General features: G+C 49.4%; 1 protein-coding gene across 1 annotated transcript in view; it reads right to left on the reverse strand.

Moving 5' to 3' along the window:
- Positions 1 to 332: 332 nt before the first annotated feature.
- SH3PXD2B (SH3 and PX domains 2B) overlaps positions 333 to 18635 on the reverse strand; it is a 109736-nt gene continuing 91433 nt past the window's right edge. The window contains exons 10-14 of the mRNA XM_007465558.1: positions 18352 to 18469; positions 15057 to 15283; positions 12951 to 13000; positions 11955 to 12074; positions 333 to 1889 (exon numbers count right to left, since the gene is read on the reverse strand). Coding sequence (XP_007465620.1) covers positions 333 to 1889; positions 11955 to 12074; positions 12951 to 13000; positions 15057 to 15283; positions 18352 to 18469 — 2072 coding nt within the window. The remainder of the gene's footprint in view (positions 1890 to 11954; positions 12075 to 12950; positions 13001 to 15056; positions 15284 to 18351; positions 18470 to 18635) is intronic.

Here is an 18635-nt window from a genome sequence, read left to right on the forward strand (position 1 = left end):
ACCCTTTCTGTAGTTTCTCCAGATGATGGATTCCGGTCCTAGAGACCTCAGAGAGTCATGGTCCAGCTGTTGGGTGGGCAGGGAAGCTGGGTGGCAATGCCACTGGCCTTAAGGCAGGGATGCTGAGTAGAGAGAAAGGGGTGTGGCCTCTGAGCCTCCAGGGGATGCTGTGATGGGAGGGAACCCTCTCCACCCAGAGAAGGGAAGAAACCACAGTATTCCAGTCTTCCTTCCTTTGAAGCTGCGTGGAGGATGATAAATTAAGAGGCATATTAAATATGTAGGTAAAGCCGGCAGGGTCGCGCAGGACTTCCAGGCAGGAAGGGAGCAGGCTAGGGCTTCTTTCTGAGATAGTTGGAAGGAATCCACCCTTCCCAGGAGGGGGCCCCGCTTTGCACCTGGCAGAACCACCAGCCGCTGCTGTTCTTTTCCCGGACCTCGAACACCGTCCCCTCCTGGAAGCTGCTGGTACCTTCGTCTCCTTCAAAGTTGGCCACGGCCACATACAAGTCCTTGGGGCCGGCTGCATTGGGGAAGGGGGCTGCAGCCACTTTCTCCTTGTTTTCTCCCATCTTGCCCATCATCCGTGGCCCCAGCCCACCTTTGCCTCGCGTGTCATCCTGCCCCCCTGAGGAGTTGGAGAGAAAAGGTTTGGCTTTTGGGGGGACAAGCAGGGCCCGGCCTGGGACAGGAGCTGCCTTGCCTTCAGTGGGCTCCCGCTGCGGCCCTCTGACCTCTGGAAGGGGCCCTCTGACCTCTGGAAGGGGCCTGGACGACGAGGAGGTTTTCTTGGGGGGTGGTGGTCTCCGAGGAGGGACCACAGGTCTCTGCTGGGAAGCCTCTTGGAGAGGGACTGGCACATTCTTAGGCACAGGATCTGCGGTCTTGGCCGGCCTTGGAGGGGCTCTGCAGGACGTCTCCTTTGGGCTGAGCCCATCCTGTTTGCTCGTCCTGTCCTGGGCACGGCCAGGCCCCTCCCCTGGGAGGAAGCCACGGCTGATGGCCACGTCCTGGCCTCCCCCAGCCTGGGGGCTGCTCTCTCCGTCCAACGAGGGTTTCTCTTGGGACTTGGCAGGCCTGAGCTTGCTCCTGAGGTTACAGATGTCCACTTGGTCTTCGCCCTGAGGTGGCTCTGTCCTGGGGGAAGGAGCTGGTTTTGGCCTAACCTGAGGTTTGGACTTTAAGAAGGGATTCTGGGGAACAACTTCCGGCTTCTCCTCCGGTGGGTCAGCTTTGGATTTGGAGACAGGTCGGAGGTTGGGCTTCTTCACTTCCTTGGCCAATACTTTATGGCCGCACTCCAGCCCCATCTCATTTTTCAGCTGGAACAACTTGCTTTTGTCAGGTTTGGGCTCTGGTCTCCTGCTGTCCCGGGCTGGAGGCGTGTGTTTGGTTGGGATCATTGGCAAGATCATGCCAGGAGGCTTGGGTGAAGAACCTCGGAGCTGCTCCATCCTCTGTCGCTCCTGCAGCTCCCCTTCCGACTTGATGATGGATTCTTTCCGGGGAGGGAGGCTGGGCTTCTCCTCCAGGTCAGGGTCCGAGATCTCCTCGTAGCCTGCACACGAGGACGTGTCTGAAGATGCCTTCCTTGGGACCTCCTTACCACCCTTCCAGTCTTTGGACCATGGCATGGCGGAGTCCACAGCCCCATGTGGTGCGTCGGGTAGGGGCCGGGACGGGCCGATGGCTTCACTGCCCGTGCAGTTCTCCATTGCTGCTGCATCTCCCAACCGGAGCTGCGTCACCTCATTGGGCAAGGGAGCCAGAAAGTTGGGTCTTGAGGCATTGCTGGTTTTCTTATACTTATCGATGAAAGTCGCTGGGGCCCACCCTTCCTTATCTTCAATCTGAATGTACCACCAGCCGCTCAAGTTCTTCTCGATCACCTGGAAAGGAGGCCAGAGGAAAGCACTGAGTAGGTATGGTGTCAGGGCCAGTGGGCCAGGATGGTCTGGGAGAACCCACATGCAGCGGGGGTTCTGGAATCAGGGATTTTATATTCGTCAGATTCCCAGACAATATCTATGCGGGACCATCTATGAGACTGCTGTGTATCAGAAACATCTTACATGGGGGTAGGTGCTCGTGTAATTTTGGATTTCCTCAAAATCAGTCCTTGAGATATGAACTTGGGTGTAGGTAGTTAATCTGAGAGATGATTCCAGGAAGCCCAAGTGAGGAACTGAGGAAAGGGAGAGCCAGTCAGGAGCAGGTTAATGCTCTTGGGCCAGTGGGGCTTAATTTAACAGGGATCCTCTGAGAGACTGTGCAGAATCAGACATTGGGGGTGGGGACACTTCTCTCCTGACCCCTAGTCCCTCCCTCTCCCCAAGACATTAACCCTCCCCCTTTCTGGGTGATGCCCTTAGGCGGGCATAGGAGGTGGGGAGCAGTCGCGGGGTTGGGATACGGGGCAGGCCACCAGCGGTGTCTGCTAAAATTCTGAAGAAGTTCAAGGCAAACCCCCGATACAGCCCAAACTAGCCTTGATCGCTGCTCCTTTGGTTGAGCACCAGACAAAGCAGTTGGCTGCTGTTTATATGCCATATGCCGTATGAAAAATGTGCATCCTTAAATGTGGGGATCACACCTAACTCATGTTTAGGTACAGGGGAACTGATGCTGATGGAGGTACAACAAACTTTCATCTCATCTCCCTCTCCCTCTGGGATACACACCCATTGGAACGGTGGGAGGAATCACTCATGTCATTTAATATGTTTCCTGCCTCCTTTTTGTTTAGTACCATGTGGCTAAACTCACACGGGTGAAAGGTGCACACGCTGCATGTTATGGGCTGAACTGAGTCCCCCCCAGATTATATGTTGAAGCCCTAACCTCTGTACCTTAGATTGTGACTGCTCTCGAAGACAGAGCCTTTTAAGAGGTAATTAGGTTAAAATGGGGTCATTAGGGTGGGCCCTAGTCCAATATGACTGTTTTCCTTATAAGAGGAGATGAGGACACACAGAACATCCAGAATGAGGGACGACCATGGGTGAACACAGAGAGAAGGTGGCCAGCTGTGAGGCAAGGAGAGAGGCCTCAGGAAAAGCCAAACCTGCTGACACCTTGATTTTGGACATCCAGCCTATAGAATATGAGAAAATCCATCTCTGTTGTTTAAACCACCCAGTCTTTTGTGATGGCAGCCTGAGCAAACTAATAAACAGCAATACCACAGCAGGCTCTGTGCACAGGAGAGCTGGTTAATGATTACAACCACCTGATGAGATGGGGATTGTCATCCCATTGTGCAGATGCAGAACCAAGCCTCAGGAGAGCTGAGGAGCTCGCAGAGGATCACGCAGAAAGTCAGTGGTGGAGGCGGGAGTCAAAGGCAGCCTGGTGTGCTCCAGAGCCTGAGCCTTTACTACCCAGCCCTGCCCTGCAAAAGTGGACCCTGCTTGGCGGGGGAGCCATGCCTGAGGTGAGAAAGCACTAGGGGCCGAGGGCTGTGGGTATGGTTCTGCTGTTGCGCTCTGCCACCCAGATCAGAGAGAAAGGCAGCCACAGACCCAGTGCAGGAGCAGAGGCTGGCCTCTGGGGCTGCAGTCCTGGGTTCCGGCTCCGGCTGCCTCAACAGCCCTGGGTAAGCCACAGGCCTGAGATGCCACATCACAAAACAGAGAGGATGGTAAGAACAGTAATGCCTACTTGTAGGGTTTCCATGATGACCACATAAGCTAATGTGTGCAACAGCACTTGGTAAAGGCTGAAAGGAGAATGTTACCTATTAGTATTAAATTACAGGGGAGAGCACTGAGAACGCAGCAGGCACGTGGCAGGCATATACTTAACACGTCCCACTGGAGTCTCTCCAGGAAAGGGTACTGATAAATGGAAGCCCTTTACGTGCTGGTGACCAGCATCTTATCAACACTTGGTAGCTCTGGTAATGACTGAAGGTGATTCTGGGCATACAAGTCATTGCCAGCACATCCGTGAATTCAACAACTGTAAGACTAAGTATGTACGTGAGCAAATGAAAATAGAACAATTAATCAAAATGAAATCTATCAATGAGGATTTGCTAAGCTTACACTCTACCATGTACTATGGCAGAAGCTCTCAACATTTGTGTCCTTAATTGCGATGTATGGGAGTTTTCATTTACTAGATAGAAGCTAAGAGCTCTTACGAATACAGTCAGTCATACCTCATTTAAAAAAATTTTTTTAAATTAATTAATTAATTAATTTCTGGCTGCGTTGGGTCTTCGTTGCTGCGCGAGGACTTTTCCTAGTTGCAGTGAGCGGGGGCTACCCTTGGTCGTGGTGTACAGGCTTCTCATTGTGGTGGCTTCTCTTGTGGAGCATGGGCTCTAGGCACGTGGGCTTCAGTAGTTGTGGCACGCAGGCTCAGTAGTTGTGGTGCATGGGCTCAGTTGCTCCACGGCTCATGGGATCTTCCCGGACCAGGGCTCGAACCTGTGTCCCCTGCATTGGCAGGTGGATTCTTAACCATTGCACCACGAGGGAAGTCCCCAGTCAAACCTCATTTTATTGCACTTCACTTTATTGCGCTTTGCGGATACTGCATTGTTTTTTTTGTTGTTGTTGTTACAAATTGCTCATTTTCACAATATTTCAAACTTTTTCATTGTTATTATATGTGTAATGGTGATCTGTGGTCAGTGATCTTTGATGTTACTATTGCGAAAAGATTATGACTTGCTGAAGGCTCAGATGATGGTTTGCATTTTTTAGTAATTAAGTTTTTTTTTTTTTTTTTGCGGTACGCGGGCCTCTCACTGTTGTGGCCTCTCCCATCGCGGAGCACAGGCTCCAGACGCGCAGGCTCAGCGGCCACGGCTCACGGGCCTAGCCGCTCCGCGGCATGTGGGATCTTCCCAGACCGGGGCACGAACCCACGTCCCCTGCATCGTCAGGCGGACTCTCAACCACTGCGCCACCAGGGAAGCCCCGCAATTAAGTATTTTTTAATTAAGGTCTGCACTTTTTTTAAAAAGTAATTTTTAAAATTTTATTTGTTTATCTTTGGCTATGTTGGGTCTTCGTTGCTGTGTGCAGGCTTTCTCTAGTTGCGGCTTTCTCTAGTTTCTCTACTCTTCAGTGAGGTGCTCAGGCTTCTCATTGGGGTGGCTTCTCCCGTTGCGGAGCACAGGCTCCAGGTGCGCGAACTTCAGTAGTTGTGGCACACGGGCTGTGCCACAGGGAAGGTGGGTCTGCACATTTTTTTAGACATAATGCTACTGCACACTTAATAGATTATAGTATAATGTAAACACACTTTTATATGCACTGGGAAACCAAAACATTCATGTGACTTGCTTTATTGTGATACTGGCTTTATAGGGGTGGTCTGGAACCAAACCTGCAATATATCCAAGGTTGGCCTGTAAAAGCAAATGCAAAGTCACAAGAATGGAGATGAAAGAATATAGCCTGGGCTTTAAAACCAGAGAGATTTGGGATCAAATCCCAGCTCCACCACTTACCAGCTATGTAACCCTGGACATTTACCTAACCTCTCTTTGTCTCAGATCCATCTGTAAAATGGGCTGGGGACTTCCCTGGTGGTGCAGTGGTTAAGAATCTGCCTGCCAGTGCAGGGGACATGGGTTTGAGCCCTGGTCTGGGAAGATCCCACATGCTGCGGAGCCACAGATCCACTAAGCCCGTGCGCCACAACTACTGAGCCCGCGTGCCTAGAGCCTGTGCTCCACAACAAGAGAAGCCACCGCAATGAGAAGCCTGCGCACCACAAAGAGGAGCCTCTGCTCGCCGCAGTTAAAGGAAGCCCACGCGCAGCAACAAAAACCCTACACAGCCAAAAATAAATAAATAAGAAAATAAATAAAAATAAAATGGGCTGAATGTATCGACCTCTTGGGACTTCTGTGAAGATCAGTTATGAAGGATGTAAGGTACTCGGCACAGATAAGTGTCTGTATCAACATTTAAAAAAAAAATAAAATGGGCTCAATGTATCGACCTCTTGGGACTTGTTTGAAGATTAGTTATGAAGGACGTAAGGTACTCGGCACAGGTAAGTGTCTGTATCATCGTTATCATCGTATCATCATTAGTAAAACATGTTTTGAAGATACACAGACCAAGCAAGGAACTAAGGTACTCCTTGTAGCTCCACTGCTAGAATCCTGTGGTTCCATTATGAATTCTGAACACTAAGATGATGTTGAATTGAACCAGGAAGCAAAACCGGAGGAGAAGAAAACAAAGGATACAGTGTTCATCATAAGAACTCTTGGTTAAGCCAAAAACTGTAGGGTCGGGCTTCCCTGATGGCGCAGTGGTTGAGAATCTGCCTGCCAATGCAGGGGATACAGGTTCGAGCCCTGGTCTGGGAAGATCCCACATGCCACGGAGCAACTGGGCCCGTGAGCCACAACTACTGAGCCTGCGCGTCTGGAGCCTGTGCTCCGCAACAAGAGAGGCCGCGACAGTGAGAGGCCCGCGCACCGCGATGAAGAGTGGCCCCCGCTTGCCACAACTAGAGAAAGCCCTCGCACAGAAACGAAGACCCAACACAGCCAAAAAATAAATAAATAAATTTATAAAAAACAAAACAAAACTGTAGGGTCAACTATTTCTCACTCAAGCCCTTCAAGTCATCACTAGCAGAACCTATGCTGACATCACAGAACAATAATAAAGCAGAGAAGTTTCAAGGATGGGTTACATTTGTGCTTCCTGCAAAAGAATGCTGGGTATGTGAGCTATTTATTGGCTCAGCTTTAGCAAAAACAGACAGAATAAAAGCCAGACACGAGACAGGGGAATGGTTCTGGTTGAAGTGCGGGTGCAGCCTTGGAGGGAGACTCCCCAGTACCTCCAGAAGACCCCAGGGATCCATTTACTCCCTACTGCACACAGAGTCAGTTGTCCGGAACACCTTGAGCTGCCCTAGGTGGATTTCGGAATGCTCTGAGCCAGGGAGTGCTGGTGCGTATTGGCAAATGCCCTGTTTGCCAGCACGCTCAAACAATGGTGTGTGTTTGTACAAAATGCTGGAAACTCATTGTCTTAAAGGGGAAGAATGTTTTATCATGTTCTTCAGTGCTCTTGGGAAAAAACAAACAAACAAGAAAACTTTTATAATATGCAAGCCAGACTTCTGGTTTCAAGATGGGAGGTGGAATGAACAGCAGTTTCCCCTTAATGCAATAAAGCCGGGAAACAAATGAATATCAGTAGAAAGCCAAGCGCAGAAAGAGGAAGGGGAGAAGTTAGTGGACTAGGAATTGTGAGGAATCACTGATGGGCAGAAGCTGCAAAGGGGGGCTGTGGCCCAGGACGGCTGCAGGGGGTTTTGTTGCAAAAGGTAGTAGCAGTGTGAGGCCTGCCAGACTTTGAGGGGGTAGAATCTGAGACTAGGAAGGCCCAGGGGCAAGTGACAGGGGATTAACTGGGATACCACGGCAGCAGCAACAAGGCTGGTTGACCCCTCTATGCCCTTTATTCCATTCCTGTAGGGTAGGTGGTATGAAGGAGGCGATTGCTCACGAGTGGAACAGTGAAAGAATGAGCTTGGGTCAGAGACAAGACACTGCTCAGTGGCTGGCTCAGAAGTCCCCGATCTGGCACTGAAGCCAGTGGAAGTCAACCAGCCCCTTGTGTACACTCCCCAACCGGGCTGTTTGACTGCTGCCTCTTCTTGTACTGCCCAAGACAAGTCCTAACACCATGAAAAGAACTGAAATAAATACCAACACCACTGCAAAGGATTTACAACCGAGGAGAGAGATCATGAACAATAACATATTTAATATCCTTAGACAGATATAGAAGGGCATCGACATCATGAAAGAACAGGCTATTATGAAATGAGAACACGTAACTATGAAAAAGAATAAGTGCTCTTGGAAATAAAAATGATAGCTGTTGAAATAAAATAAGAAACAGACTGAATTGTTAAAGAGCAAATTAATGGACTAAAAGATGAAGCAGAATGCTCTAGGAATGCAGTACAAGGGGATGAAGGTGGAAAATATGAAAGAAACGTTAAGAGCCACGGAAAATAGGGGCAGAAGCTCCCATACTGTTTCATAACCATTCCAAAAGGAAAGAATAAAAAGAGTGAAGAGAGTCATTATTTAAAGAAGTAAAAGTGATGGACTTCCCTGGAGGTCCAGTGGTTAAGACTCTGTGCTTCCACTGCAGGGGGCAAGAGTTTGATCCCTTATCAGGGAACTAAGATCCTGCGTGCCATGCAGCGGGGCTCCCCTACCCCAAAAAAAAAAAAGAAGTAAAAGTGGGACAATTTCTAGGAAGATCTCCTGAGTCCTTAGATTGAAAAGACCCACCACATGCTGAGCAGGATATAAAAATAAAGAAACATACCTAGACATGCTTTAGTGAACCGTCGGCATTTTAAAGACAGTGAGGAGCTCCTGAGAAAACCAGAGAAATGACAGCTAATGAAAAAGAGAACAAGGACCAGGTGGATAGTAGGTGCTTCCTAGCAACACTATAGATGCAGGAAAAGAATGGGACAATCTATTCAAAGTGCCAAGGGAAGATGACTGGAATTCAAAACTCAGTCACTGAAGAATGAGGGGAGAATATTTTTCATAATGTCAAGAAAGCATTATGTACACAAATGAGGGCCTGTCCTTAGTTAAGGATTGAGATGTATGGTCCCACAGAAGCTAACGGAAGGGTAGGAAGGGACACCAGTGTGAACCCAGGGAGTCTTCCCAGAGGAGGCAGGGATTTGAAGAATGAGGTGGGGGCTTCCCTGGTGGCGCAGTGGTTGAGAGTCCGCCTGCCGTTGCAGGGGACACGGGTTCGTGCCCCGGTCTGGGAGGATCCCACATGCCGCGGAGCGGCTGGGTCCGTGAGCCATGGCCGCTGAGCCTGCGCGTCCGGAGCCTGTGCTCCGCAAAGGGAGAGGCCACGGCAGTGAGAGGCCCGCGTACCGCAAAAAAAAAAAAAAAAAAAAAAAGAATGAGGTGGATTTTGATATGCCAAGTTCAGTTCTAAGAATGGCCTTGAGAGCCTTCTATAAGAAAACAGGTAGTGGGCTAGGAGCTGGGTTAAAGGAAGGTTAAAGGCAAAGGGAGCAAGAGAGGTGGGGAAGGGCCAGCTGAACCAGTGGCGTTCAGAGGAAAGCAGTGAAAATAAGGCTGAATAGCAGTGGGAGGAAGAACAGCCCTTGATGTGGAAAGATGTTAAGAGACAGGCATATGTTTCATGTCAGAATAACATACATGTTTTAAACAGCAAAATGGGGGAACTGGGCACAGAATTATCTTGAAGCACAAGCAAGATGCCTTGTGAGTGCTCTCTGTGGATTTGAAATTAGAAAGAACAGATTGGGAGGAAAAAAAAAGGAGCAGATAAAAAGCCTTTTAGAGCCTTGGAGGTATTTCCACCGTCCCCTCAGTTTCTCTGTGAGGATTGGGATTTGCGTTTTAAAAAATTAGTTTGACAGGCTTCAACCCAGGTTCTTTAAACACCCCTGCAGACAGCCCTCCTGCTGTCTGCATGGATTAAAGGACACTTGGCTTGAGGAGAACTTTCTAGAGAGGCTTGGGCAGAATCAGTGGTGGTGAGACCCAGGATGCACCTTCGGGAAGTCACCTCCCCCCAGGCTCACTGGGCAGCTGCCCTGGGACTCGAGGGGGAGAGAGAGGTGGGGCAGGAGGTGTCAGAGCAGGAGGGAAAATGGTGGGTTCTTTGGAGCCCTAGAGAAGTGACTAAAGACCCTTAGGACATGTGCCACACTTATGCACTGGCTCAGTAATCATTTGTTCACTCTTTATTTCCTTCGTTCATTCAAACATTCATTCATAAAGGAATGGCTCTCTGAGCACCTACTGTGGACCAGCCCCAAGGCCAGGGTTAGGGACGAGAATGCAGAAGAAAACACTCCCTGCTTTTTTGGGTGTTAGCAGGAGGCTAGTGGGGAGATGGATTTTCACTGATTCAACAACATTTATTGCAAATCTATCAAGTGCCAGGCACTGTGCTAGCTGTGGGGATACAGAAGTAAAAAACAGATATGGTCTCCATCCTCCTGAGATCCCCAAATACTGGGCAGATAAACAGCAGGCTGTCAATAGCCCTGGTTCTAATCTGGAGACAGACATGGGTTCAAATCCTGACTCTGCCACCTTTTGGCTGTGTGACCTTGGACAGCACCTTTTTTCTGAGCCACAGCTTCCTCCTCTGAAAAATGGGGATTGCAATAGTCCTGCCTCACAAGAGTAAATGACAATACGATTAGGCAAGATACGGCATGTGAGGTGCTTAGTGCAGTGGCCGGCACCTAACTGCTATCCCATTACTTACGTGCTTTCCTGGAAACATGGGAAACACCTTCAAGCTCTAACCCCATGAGAAAGAAAAGAGAAATGGGAGGGGAGAAAGGATTTATGATGGCCTTTACGCAGGGAACGGAGTAGACAAGCAAAGGAGTGGGAAGTAAAGGGGAGAGGAGAGGCAATCAAGGAAGGAGGAGGTGATAAAAAGAGGCAAATCTATAGACACAGGAAATAGATCAGTGGTTGCCTAGGGCTAGGGCTGGGGCAGGGGCACTGAGAGGGATTGAGGGGACGTGGGGAGGGACTGCTAATGTGTACAGGGTTTCTTATTTGGGTGATGAAATGTTCTAATGCTGATGGTGGTGATGGTTGCACAACTCTGTAATTAAACGAAAAACCACTGAATTTTATACCTTAAATCACTGAATCGTATGGTATGTGAATTATATCTCAATAAAGCTGCTACTAAAAAAAAAGAACACAGGAATAGGAGATGGTGCCTAGAATCAAAAATCACAAGTAGTACAAGCTTTTGTACAGCAAAGGAAACCACAAACAAAACGAAAAGACAATCCATGGACTGAAAAAAATTATTTGCAAATGATACGACCGACACGGGCTTAATTTCCAAAATATACAAACAGCTCATATAACTCAACAACAAAAAACCAAACAACCCAATTGAAAAATGGGCAGAAGATGTAAACAGACATTTCTCCAAAGAAGACATACAGATGGCCAACAGGCACATGAAAAGATGCTCAACATCACTAATTATTAGAGAAATGCAAGTCAAAATTACAATGAGGTATCACCTCACATGGGTCAGAATGGCCATCATTAAAAAATCTACAAATAAATGCTGGAGAGGGTGTGGAGAAAAGGGAACCCTCCTACACTGTTGGTAGGAATGTGAGTTGGTGCAGCCACTATGGAGCATGGTGTGGAGGTTCCTCAAAAAACTAAAAATAGAGTTGCCATATGAGAATGGCATATATCTGGACAGAACTCTAATTCAAGAAGATACATGCACCCCAATGTTCACTGCAGCACTATTTACAATAGCCAAGACACGGCAACAACCTAAGTGTCCACTGACAGATGAATGGATAAAAGTGTGGTGTGTGTACACGCACGCACGCGCGCACACACACACACACACACACACACACACACACACAATGGAATACTAGTCAGCCAGAAAAAAGAATGAAATAATGCCATTTGCAGCAACATGAATGGACCCAGAGATTATCATCCTAAGTGAAGTAAGTCAGAAAGAGAAAGATAAACATCATATGATATCACTTACATGTGGAATCTAAAATATGACACAAATGAACTTATTATGAAACAGAAACAGACTTATAGATAGACAGAATAGACTTGTGGTTGCCAAGGGGGAGGTAGGTGGGGAGGGACAGACTGGGAATTTGGGATTAGCAGATGCAAACTATTATATATAGGATGGATAAACAACAACGTCCTACTGTATAGTACAGGCAACAATATTCGATATCCTGGGATAAACCATGATGGAAAAGAATATGAAAAAAAATGTATATATATGTATAACTGAATCACTTTGCTGTACAGGGGAAATTAACACAACACTGTAAATCACCTATACTTCAAAAAAATAAATTAAAAAAAAAAAAAAAGAATCACAGGTAGACAAAGTGAGACCACATCCACTCACCTCGACCTTCAGGCCCGCCTGGAAGCTGATGCCATCAGGGATGGTGGTCTGGAATTCAGCAATGGTGTAATATTCTTCCTCCACTTGGGGTGGGATGGGAGGCTTGGGCAGACCTCGAGGCTGGTACAATTAAACACAGTGTTAAAACCACTGTAAGTCCATTCCCATGGCGCTGAATGGGAGGCGCTAAGGGATTGGGGCACACAATCACCCTCAAGGGGGCGCTGGCGGACCCATTTGGATTCTAGGACAAAACAAAGGGGACCACTCAGATCATCGTCTTCTAGATAGGTCACTGGCCTTTCAGCTTTAGGGCAATGAGAAAAAACATGGGACATTTGCCTATAATCATGAAAATTGGGGGCAAGACAATATTCTCTGAACTTAAGAGGCAACAAGTGTTGTGAAATGAACACAGGTTTGCAAGTTAGACCCATTGGTGTGACTTTGGGCAAATCCCTTCTCCTCCTGGAGGCCTGAGTTTTATCTCCTGTAGAATGTGGGTAATAACAGGATCTACCTGGTGGGGTCACGGAGAGCATTCAATGAGTTCATGTAGTGAAACACCGGCATACTGCCTGGCACCCAAAAGGTGCTCAATAAATGGCAGACATTAAAAAAAGAAAGCCCATTTTCAAAGTACTGCTTACAGAATTAAAAATGGAGTATGAAAGTAAAATATCAGAATGGCACCACAAGCGAAGCGTGTGCCTTATCCCATTTTGGTTTCAAGTTACGTTATTCAAGAAGACTTATCTAAGATAAAGCGGAGTTGGCTCAGGAAGCAGAAAGTACATCCTGAGACCTAACTGTCACAAAGCCATGGGCGAACTGTTTGATCTCCCTGGACCTCAGTCTTTCCACCTGTCAGTGGGATTAGCTTCACAAGGCTGCTGTGTGCGCAGGAAAGAGTGCATCCTTGGAGAAGGCGAGGTGAGTGTCGGGGGGCTAGTCTCAGGTCAGGGTCTGGCTCCCCAGTTGCAAGGGTCCACTTACTATGGTCATATCCCGGCGAGGAGGGGGTCTCTGTCTCATCCTGGGTGATCCTATAAAGAGAAGACAGATAAAATTCCTGAGGTGGACACCACGAGAGATCTATTCTCTCCTGCAGGAGATTAGGCATCACATTCAGCACAGGCATCAGCGAGCGACTGCGACGCTTCCTGTGGGAGAGCCCAACCAGAAAGGGGACACTCAGACTGGGTTCAGGACTCTCCATCAACAAGGGGATGGTGCCCAGTCCTGGCGCGATAGAAAGCTTTCCAGCAAAGGCCACAAGTGCAGGCTTCAGAGTAACGCAGAGGTGGGAGGCTACAAGTTATGTGACTTTGAGCTGCATGGTCCTCTTCTGGAGAGGGGGTGATAATGCCTGCCTCCTGGAAGCAGTGGTGGAGATGAAAGTCAACAATACAGGTGAGGCTCTTGGCATATGGCAAGCACGCATTAATGGTACTGCCCCTGGCTTTGTGCTCTGGAACAAACCCAAATTAAACAATGCATAAACAGAGCCAAACAAACTTGGACTGAGGACTTCAGGGGTTTTTACTCTGGAGTTGGGCTGCCCCTGCTCTGGGTCTCAGGGTCAAGAAGAGGACGACTCTGCAGTGGTCCAAGGCTCCTGGCTAAGGGCAGAACATTGAGGAAGGCACCCCACATGCTGTCAGAGCTGCTTTAGCATGGGTCTACACAGAGGTGTAGTTTGGTAGTTGGCGTGTAGAGGAGACTGCAAAACTCTTAAATACCCATTTTTCCTGTCTTCTATTAGAAAAAAATCACAACAGAGTTTTAGCCAGACACTTGACTGCCTACATAAAGACTAAATTTCCCAGACTCCCTTGCAGCTAGGTACTGCCATGTGACTAAGTTCTGGCCGATGGGATGTGAAAGAGTAACAAGTCTGTAGCTTCTGAGTCCAGTCTTCCACTTCTCCCTGCCTCATTTTCCTTGGCCGGACTGGTGGTGAGCCCTCCTGGACCAGGAGGATGAGGGCAACACAAGATAGATACAGCATAACGAGACTCGTGACTGGATAGAGTTGCCACAGCAGCTCTGGACATATACCTGACTGCTCGGTGAGAAAGAAAGAAACATCTAAATTACTTGAGCCATTGTTATGGGATGTATGTGTGTGATAGTAGTGGGGAGTCTTTGCTTGAGCATCTGAACCTATATATCCTAACAGAGACACGGGCTTTCAGATTTTCACTCGCTCCTCTAGTGTTAATGGGAATCCTCCTATGCTCTTGGCCATGATAGGATCCTGCCATGGCACGTCAGTGTTTTCTCAGAGTGGCTGAGAACAACTGAGAGACTCAAGAAGTTCACTGACCATAAGAGTCACTTTAAACAGCTGGAGAAGCCCAGCGAGGGGCAAGTGACTGCATCCTTGTGGCTAGTTTTTAGTCCTTTCCCAACAGACAGGCTCCTTCTGCCTTGTACAGGGTCACATGCTTGAGGCTGGCATCCTGGGTATGCAGCAGACAACAGTAATGAAGCTACTCTCAGGTGTGCTGGGAACACTAAATGGTAAAATAGATACAAGGAAGCTTTGAAAAGCAAGATGAGTAAAGAACTAACTTCGGAATAAACCCAACACAGGGTCCACTTTTTCTTCCCCTGGCTCAGAAATGAGGCCCTGCAGAGAGACCACTGGCACTTGAGTCAGAGGGACCTGGGTTCAAGTCCTGGCTCCACTGTTCACTAGCTGGGTGGCCTTGGACAAACCCCTTCATCTCTGTTTCCTAACCTGTAAAATAAAAGGAGTAGGTCCTTCAAAGGTTGTTACAAGGAGTCAGTGAGACTGATTATAAGACTGCTGGCACCTAGTAGGGGCTTGAGAAACAGGAGCGCTGGTGATACGAGACGGTGGAAAAAACATGGTTTGAGTAGGAAAGCCACGTCTCTCCATTCAGGTTCTGCAACTTGCTGGCTGAATGATCTGGAACGAGTGACCTGGGGTTTGTGAGCCTGCTTTCTTATCTACAGGATGGTGGGCAGCAGGGCTGCCGTGAGGATGAGGGACAACATGTGAGGACCTCTGGGCACAGAGCCTGGCACGCAGTAGGTGCCCAGGTGCCGGGAGCTCGGGTGGGCGTCACTTACTCTGCTTGACGTCACTGTCGGGTGCCGGGCGGCCTTCAAACCGGCCATCCCTCTGGTTGTTGAGCAGCTCCTTCTCCCGGCCCACCAAGTTCTGCTGCCGGGAGACGCCGTCCAGCTCGAGGACGCCCGCGTGGGCGGGTGAGCCGGGGCCCAACTTTGGGGGTACAGGCTCCCCGCTGCTCTTCTTTAGGTAGGAGGCTGGGGCCCAGCCCTCTTTGCCCTGGTACCTGGGAGGAGGGGGAAGGATGCCTGTCAGGCTGCTCTGCCAGGCCCATGGGAAGAGGTTGAGCTCCTACTGTGAATCCCACTTCGGGTCCCAGATGGCAGGAACGATGGACAACGACCTGCCCAGGGCCAGAGGCTGGTACACCGCTTGCTGCCTCCTGATGAAGCCTAAGCCCTCAGCTGGGCCTCCCCAATCTGGCCTCTCCTTACCTCCCCAGCTTTGTCTCTCACGGCAACCCCCAGGTCCCGCCCACCCCACACAGCTTGCGCTCTCCCAAAAGTTCCACCATCTCTCACCCCCATGACCCTGCTCTTAGAGACCCTCTGCCTGGAAAGCCTATTCTCTCTCTCTCTCTCTTTTTTTTTTTGCGGTACGCGGGCCTCTCACTGTCGTGGCCTCTCCCGTTGCGGAACACAGGCTCCGGACGCGCAGGCTCAGAGGCCATGGCTCACGGGCCCAGCTGCTCCGCGGCGTGTGGGATCTTCCCGGATCGGGGCACGAACCCGTGTCCCCTGCATCGGCAGGTGGACTCTCAACCACTGCGCCACCAGGGAAGCCCAAGCCCATTCTCTTTTGTGCTCCTCTTTCCCAGCTCTGCTTAATACCATGCCCCCTCTCAAGCCTTTCCCGAGCCTCCCTCCACGGTGCCCCCCACTGTCTCCTGCACACCCCACAATCCCAGCACCTATAACACACAGTGACACTCGGCTGTGACGGTCCTGCCTCCCCACTTAGAACTCGAGCTCCTGGGGGCGAAGATCATAGATGATTCATCTCTGTGTGTGAGGGCCCTCGCTCCCAGTGAGTTGAGTGAAGAAAAAAGGGGACAAGTGGACAAACTGCAGTGGACCTGGCAAGGGTGAGCAGCCACAAAGCTCTGCTACAGTCACTGTCCCCGTACAGTCATCACTACTGGGACAATGATGATAACGATAAGTGACACTTAGTGAGCACCTACTCCATGTCATTCCTGTTCCAAGCACTTGATAGCTATTGCTATAGTTCATCCATCCAGCCTGGGGGTTGGCAGAAATGGATCCAGACCTAGAAAGCTGGCAGCAGAGTCTGTGCTGCTTTGCTGCCTCTTCCCAGAAGCCCCAGCTCCCGGCACAAAGCCTGGCATAGGCAGGGTGGGCCTCCAGTCATATTGCTTAACAAGTAGATTAAACACGCGTTGAGATGAGAACGAAGCAGGTCGGGGGGTTGGTTCCAGGGTTACCACAGGTCACTGAGCTTCGGAGTGACTGAGACCCTGACAGACCAGCTCACTGAATTCCAAAGGGAATTGAACGAATGTAACAATCATTTAATTCTCTGCACTATGGAACTCGGTTGAATAGCATGACCAGAGGGGTTGATTGGGACTAGAGGTGTGCTGGAGTCAGCTCACAGCACTTGTGAGAGCCAGCTGTTCATATCTCTTCCCAACCCGGCGTTTAGTGCCATCACACTGGGAGCTTAAAATCTGCCACGGTGAGAGTATTTACACCACGGAAATTGGCAAAACACTGCAACTCAAGAGCATTTTCCCCTGGAGAGCTGGCTGTTAAAATTGCCAGCACCCCACTGGTCTGAACCACAAAACAGGTGCCCACACTTTTGGGGACGACATCTAACAGACTGGAGATGATATATGGCAGGGTCACATCTCTCGTCAAGAATCACCTTAAGAACTAAATAGCACTGTGTTTCAATAAAAAAAAAAGTCCTTTATAACTAGAAGCAAACTTAAAAGGAGGCAGAAATCTGCAGTTTGGTGTCTATCAATCTTAAAATATCCCCTGAGAAGGACTAAATCTTGTGCTAATTGGAAAACGTCAGACTACACACAATCCGGGCATCACTATGAGACAGTTCATCACTTGGGGGCACAAAGCCAAAAGCAGAGAGGCAACACATGCAATGCTGAGTGGGCTTTGGGGTCAGAAAGGTATGGGTTCAAAACCTGGCTCGGTCACTTTCTAGCTTCAGTCAAAGCTTCTGATGACCGCGGCAACATCCACTGCAACCTCATGAGGGACCCTGAGCCCAGTCGAGCCACCTGAATTCCAGAGTCACTTAGTTTTGGGATAATTTGTTATACAGCAAGGTAACACATACAATCCAGATATGTGAGTTATTTTCGTCATTACTCCGGCTTCAAACCTCAGTTCTGAGGAAGTCTTCCTGACTCCCGGCTGAGGAGCCCTCTTCTGTGCTCCAAAGTCCCCTGTGCAGCCCTCCTACACCCCACTTGCCTCCCTGCCCTGTACTTGTGTCTGAGTCTGCCTTCTATGCCTGTGGGTCTGAATTACTGTCTCTTTCTCACTGTTGACTCACCAGCTTTCAGTAGACAGCTTGGCCCCAAATAGATTTTGGTGTAGGTTTGCTGAATGAATGAAGGGTTACACACTCAGCCCCATGTGAGTGGTCCCAATGTCCTGCCTCATGTCCGGCCTCACATCACGGCACAGACACCAGGTGGCAGGGACCTCAGGCTTCTTCTCTTGCCCTAATTTCCTGAGGTTGCACCCTGCCTGCCCGGGTAACCAAAGAGGGAGTTCCCCGGACTTTCATTACTAAAACTAGGAAAGTCCCAAGCAGAGCAAGATGAGTTGGCCACCTTTACCTATGAGCTTTCAATTCCATCACATAGCTGAGAGAGCTGTGACAAACTGTTTGGAAAGCCGGTCTCCACTGGACTCTGAGAGATGACGGCAAATGATTAGCTTTAGGACGGGCTACTGTCCGTGTGGTGTTTAGCAACCTGTTGCTCTCAGAGCGGGGCTGGAGTGGGAAATCACTCACACAGGGCAGCTGCAGCCTCCACTTACTCATTATGAAACACATCTGGAGGTGGAGACCAGTCTCGCTGGGTTACTGCTATCGGTGGTTCAGTGTGTTTAGAGACGGTTTTGCTTATCATGGATTTTTAGAGAAGGATATGGGTAGGGAAGGAAGCCGAACAGCACAGAGGAGAAGCGTCCTTTTACAGCTCAGGCTGAAACCTCACCCCCTCTGCAACTGCTTACAGATATCTGTGCAGCTGGAGCCTATATGACCTGAAACCCACCCAGCTGCAGAGGGTACCTGATCTTCCACCAGCCTTCCAGGTTTTTCTGGATGACCTCCACCACAGCTCCTCTCTCCAGGTTCATTTCATCTTGGTCACGAGCTGTGTATGGGTATATGACTGTGTACTTCTCCTCTGTGGGGACAAACAGATGTTGGGGTAAGTCAAAGACACTATATAAGCCCCGGGACGCTGATGGCCAAGGCTGTGATCTGAGAGATGCCCTCGTAAGGAGGGATTTCCTCCAAAGACTTCTGTGCACCATCTCTGTTCCCACCCCCCCACCCCCGCCCCTGGCCCC

This window comes from Lipotes vexillifer, unplaced genomic scaffold (genome assembly GCF_000442215.2).
Source record: "Lipotes vexillifer unplaced genomic scaffold, Lipotes_vexillifer_v1.1 scaffold621, whole genome shotgun sequence".
In the NCBI taxonomy this organism is placed as follows: Eukaryota; Metazoa; Chordata; class Mammalia; order Artiodactyla; family Lipotidae; genus Lipotes; species Lipotes vexillifer.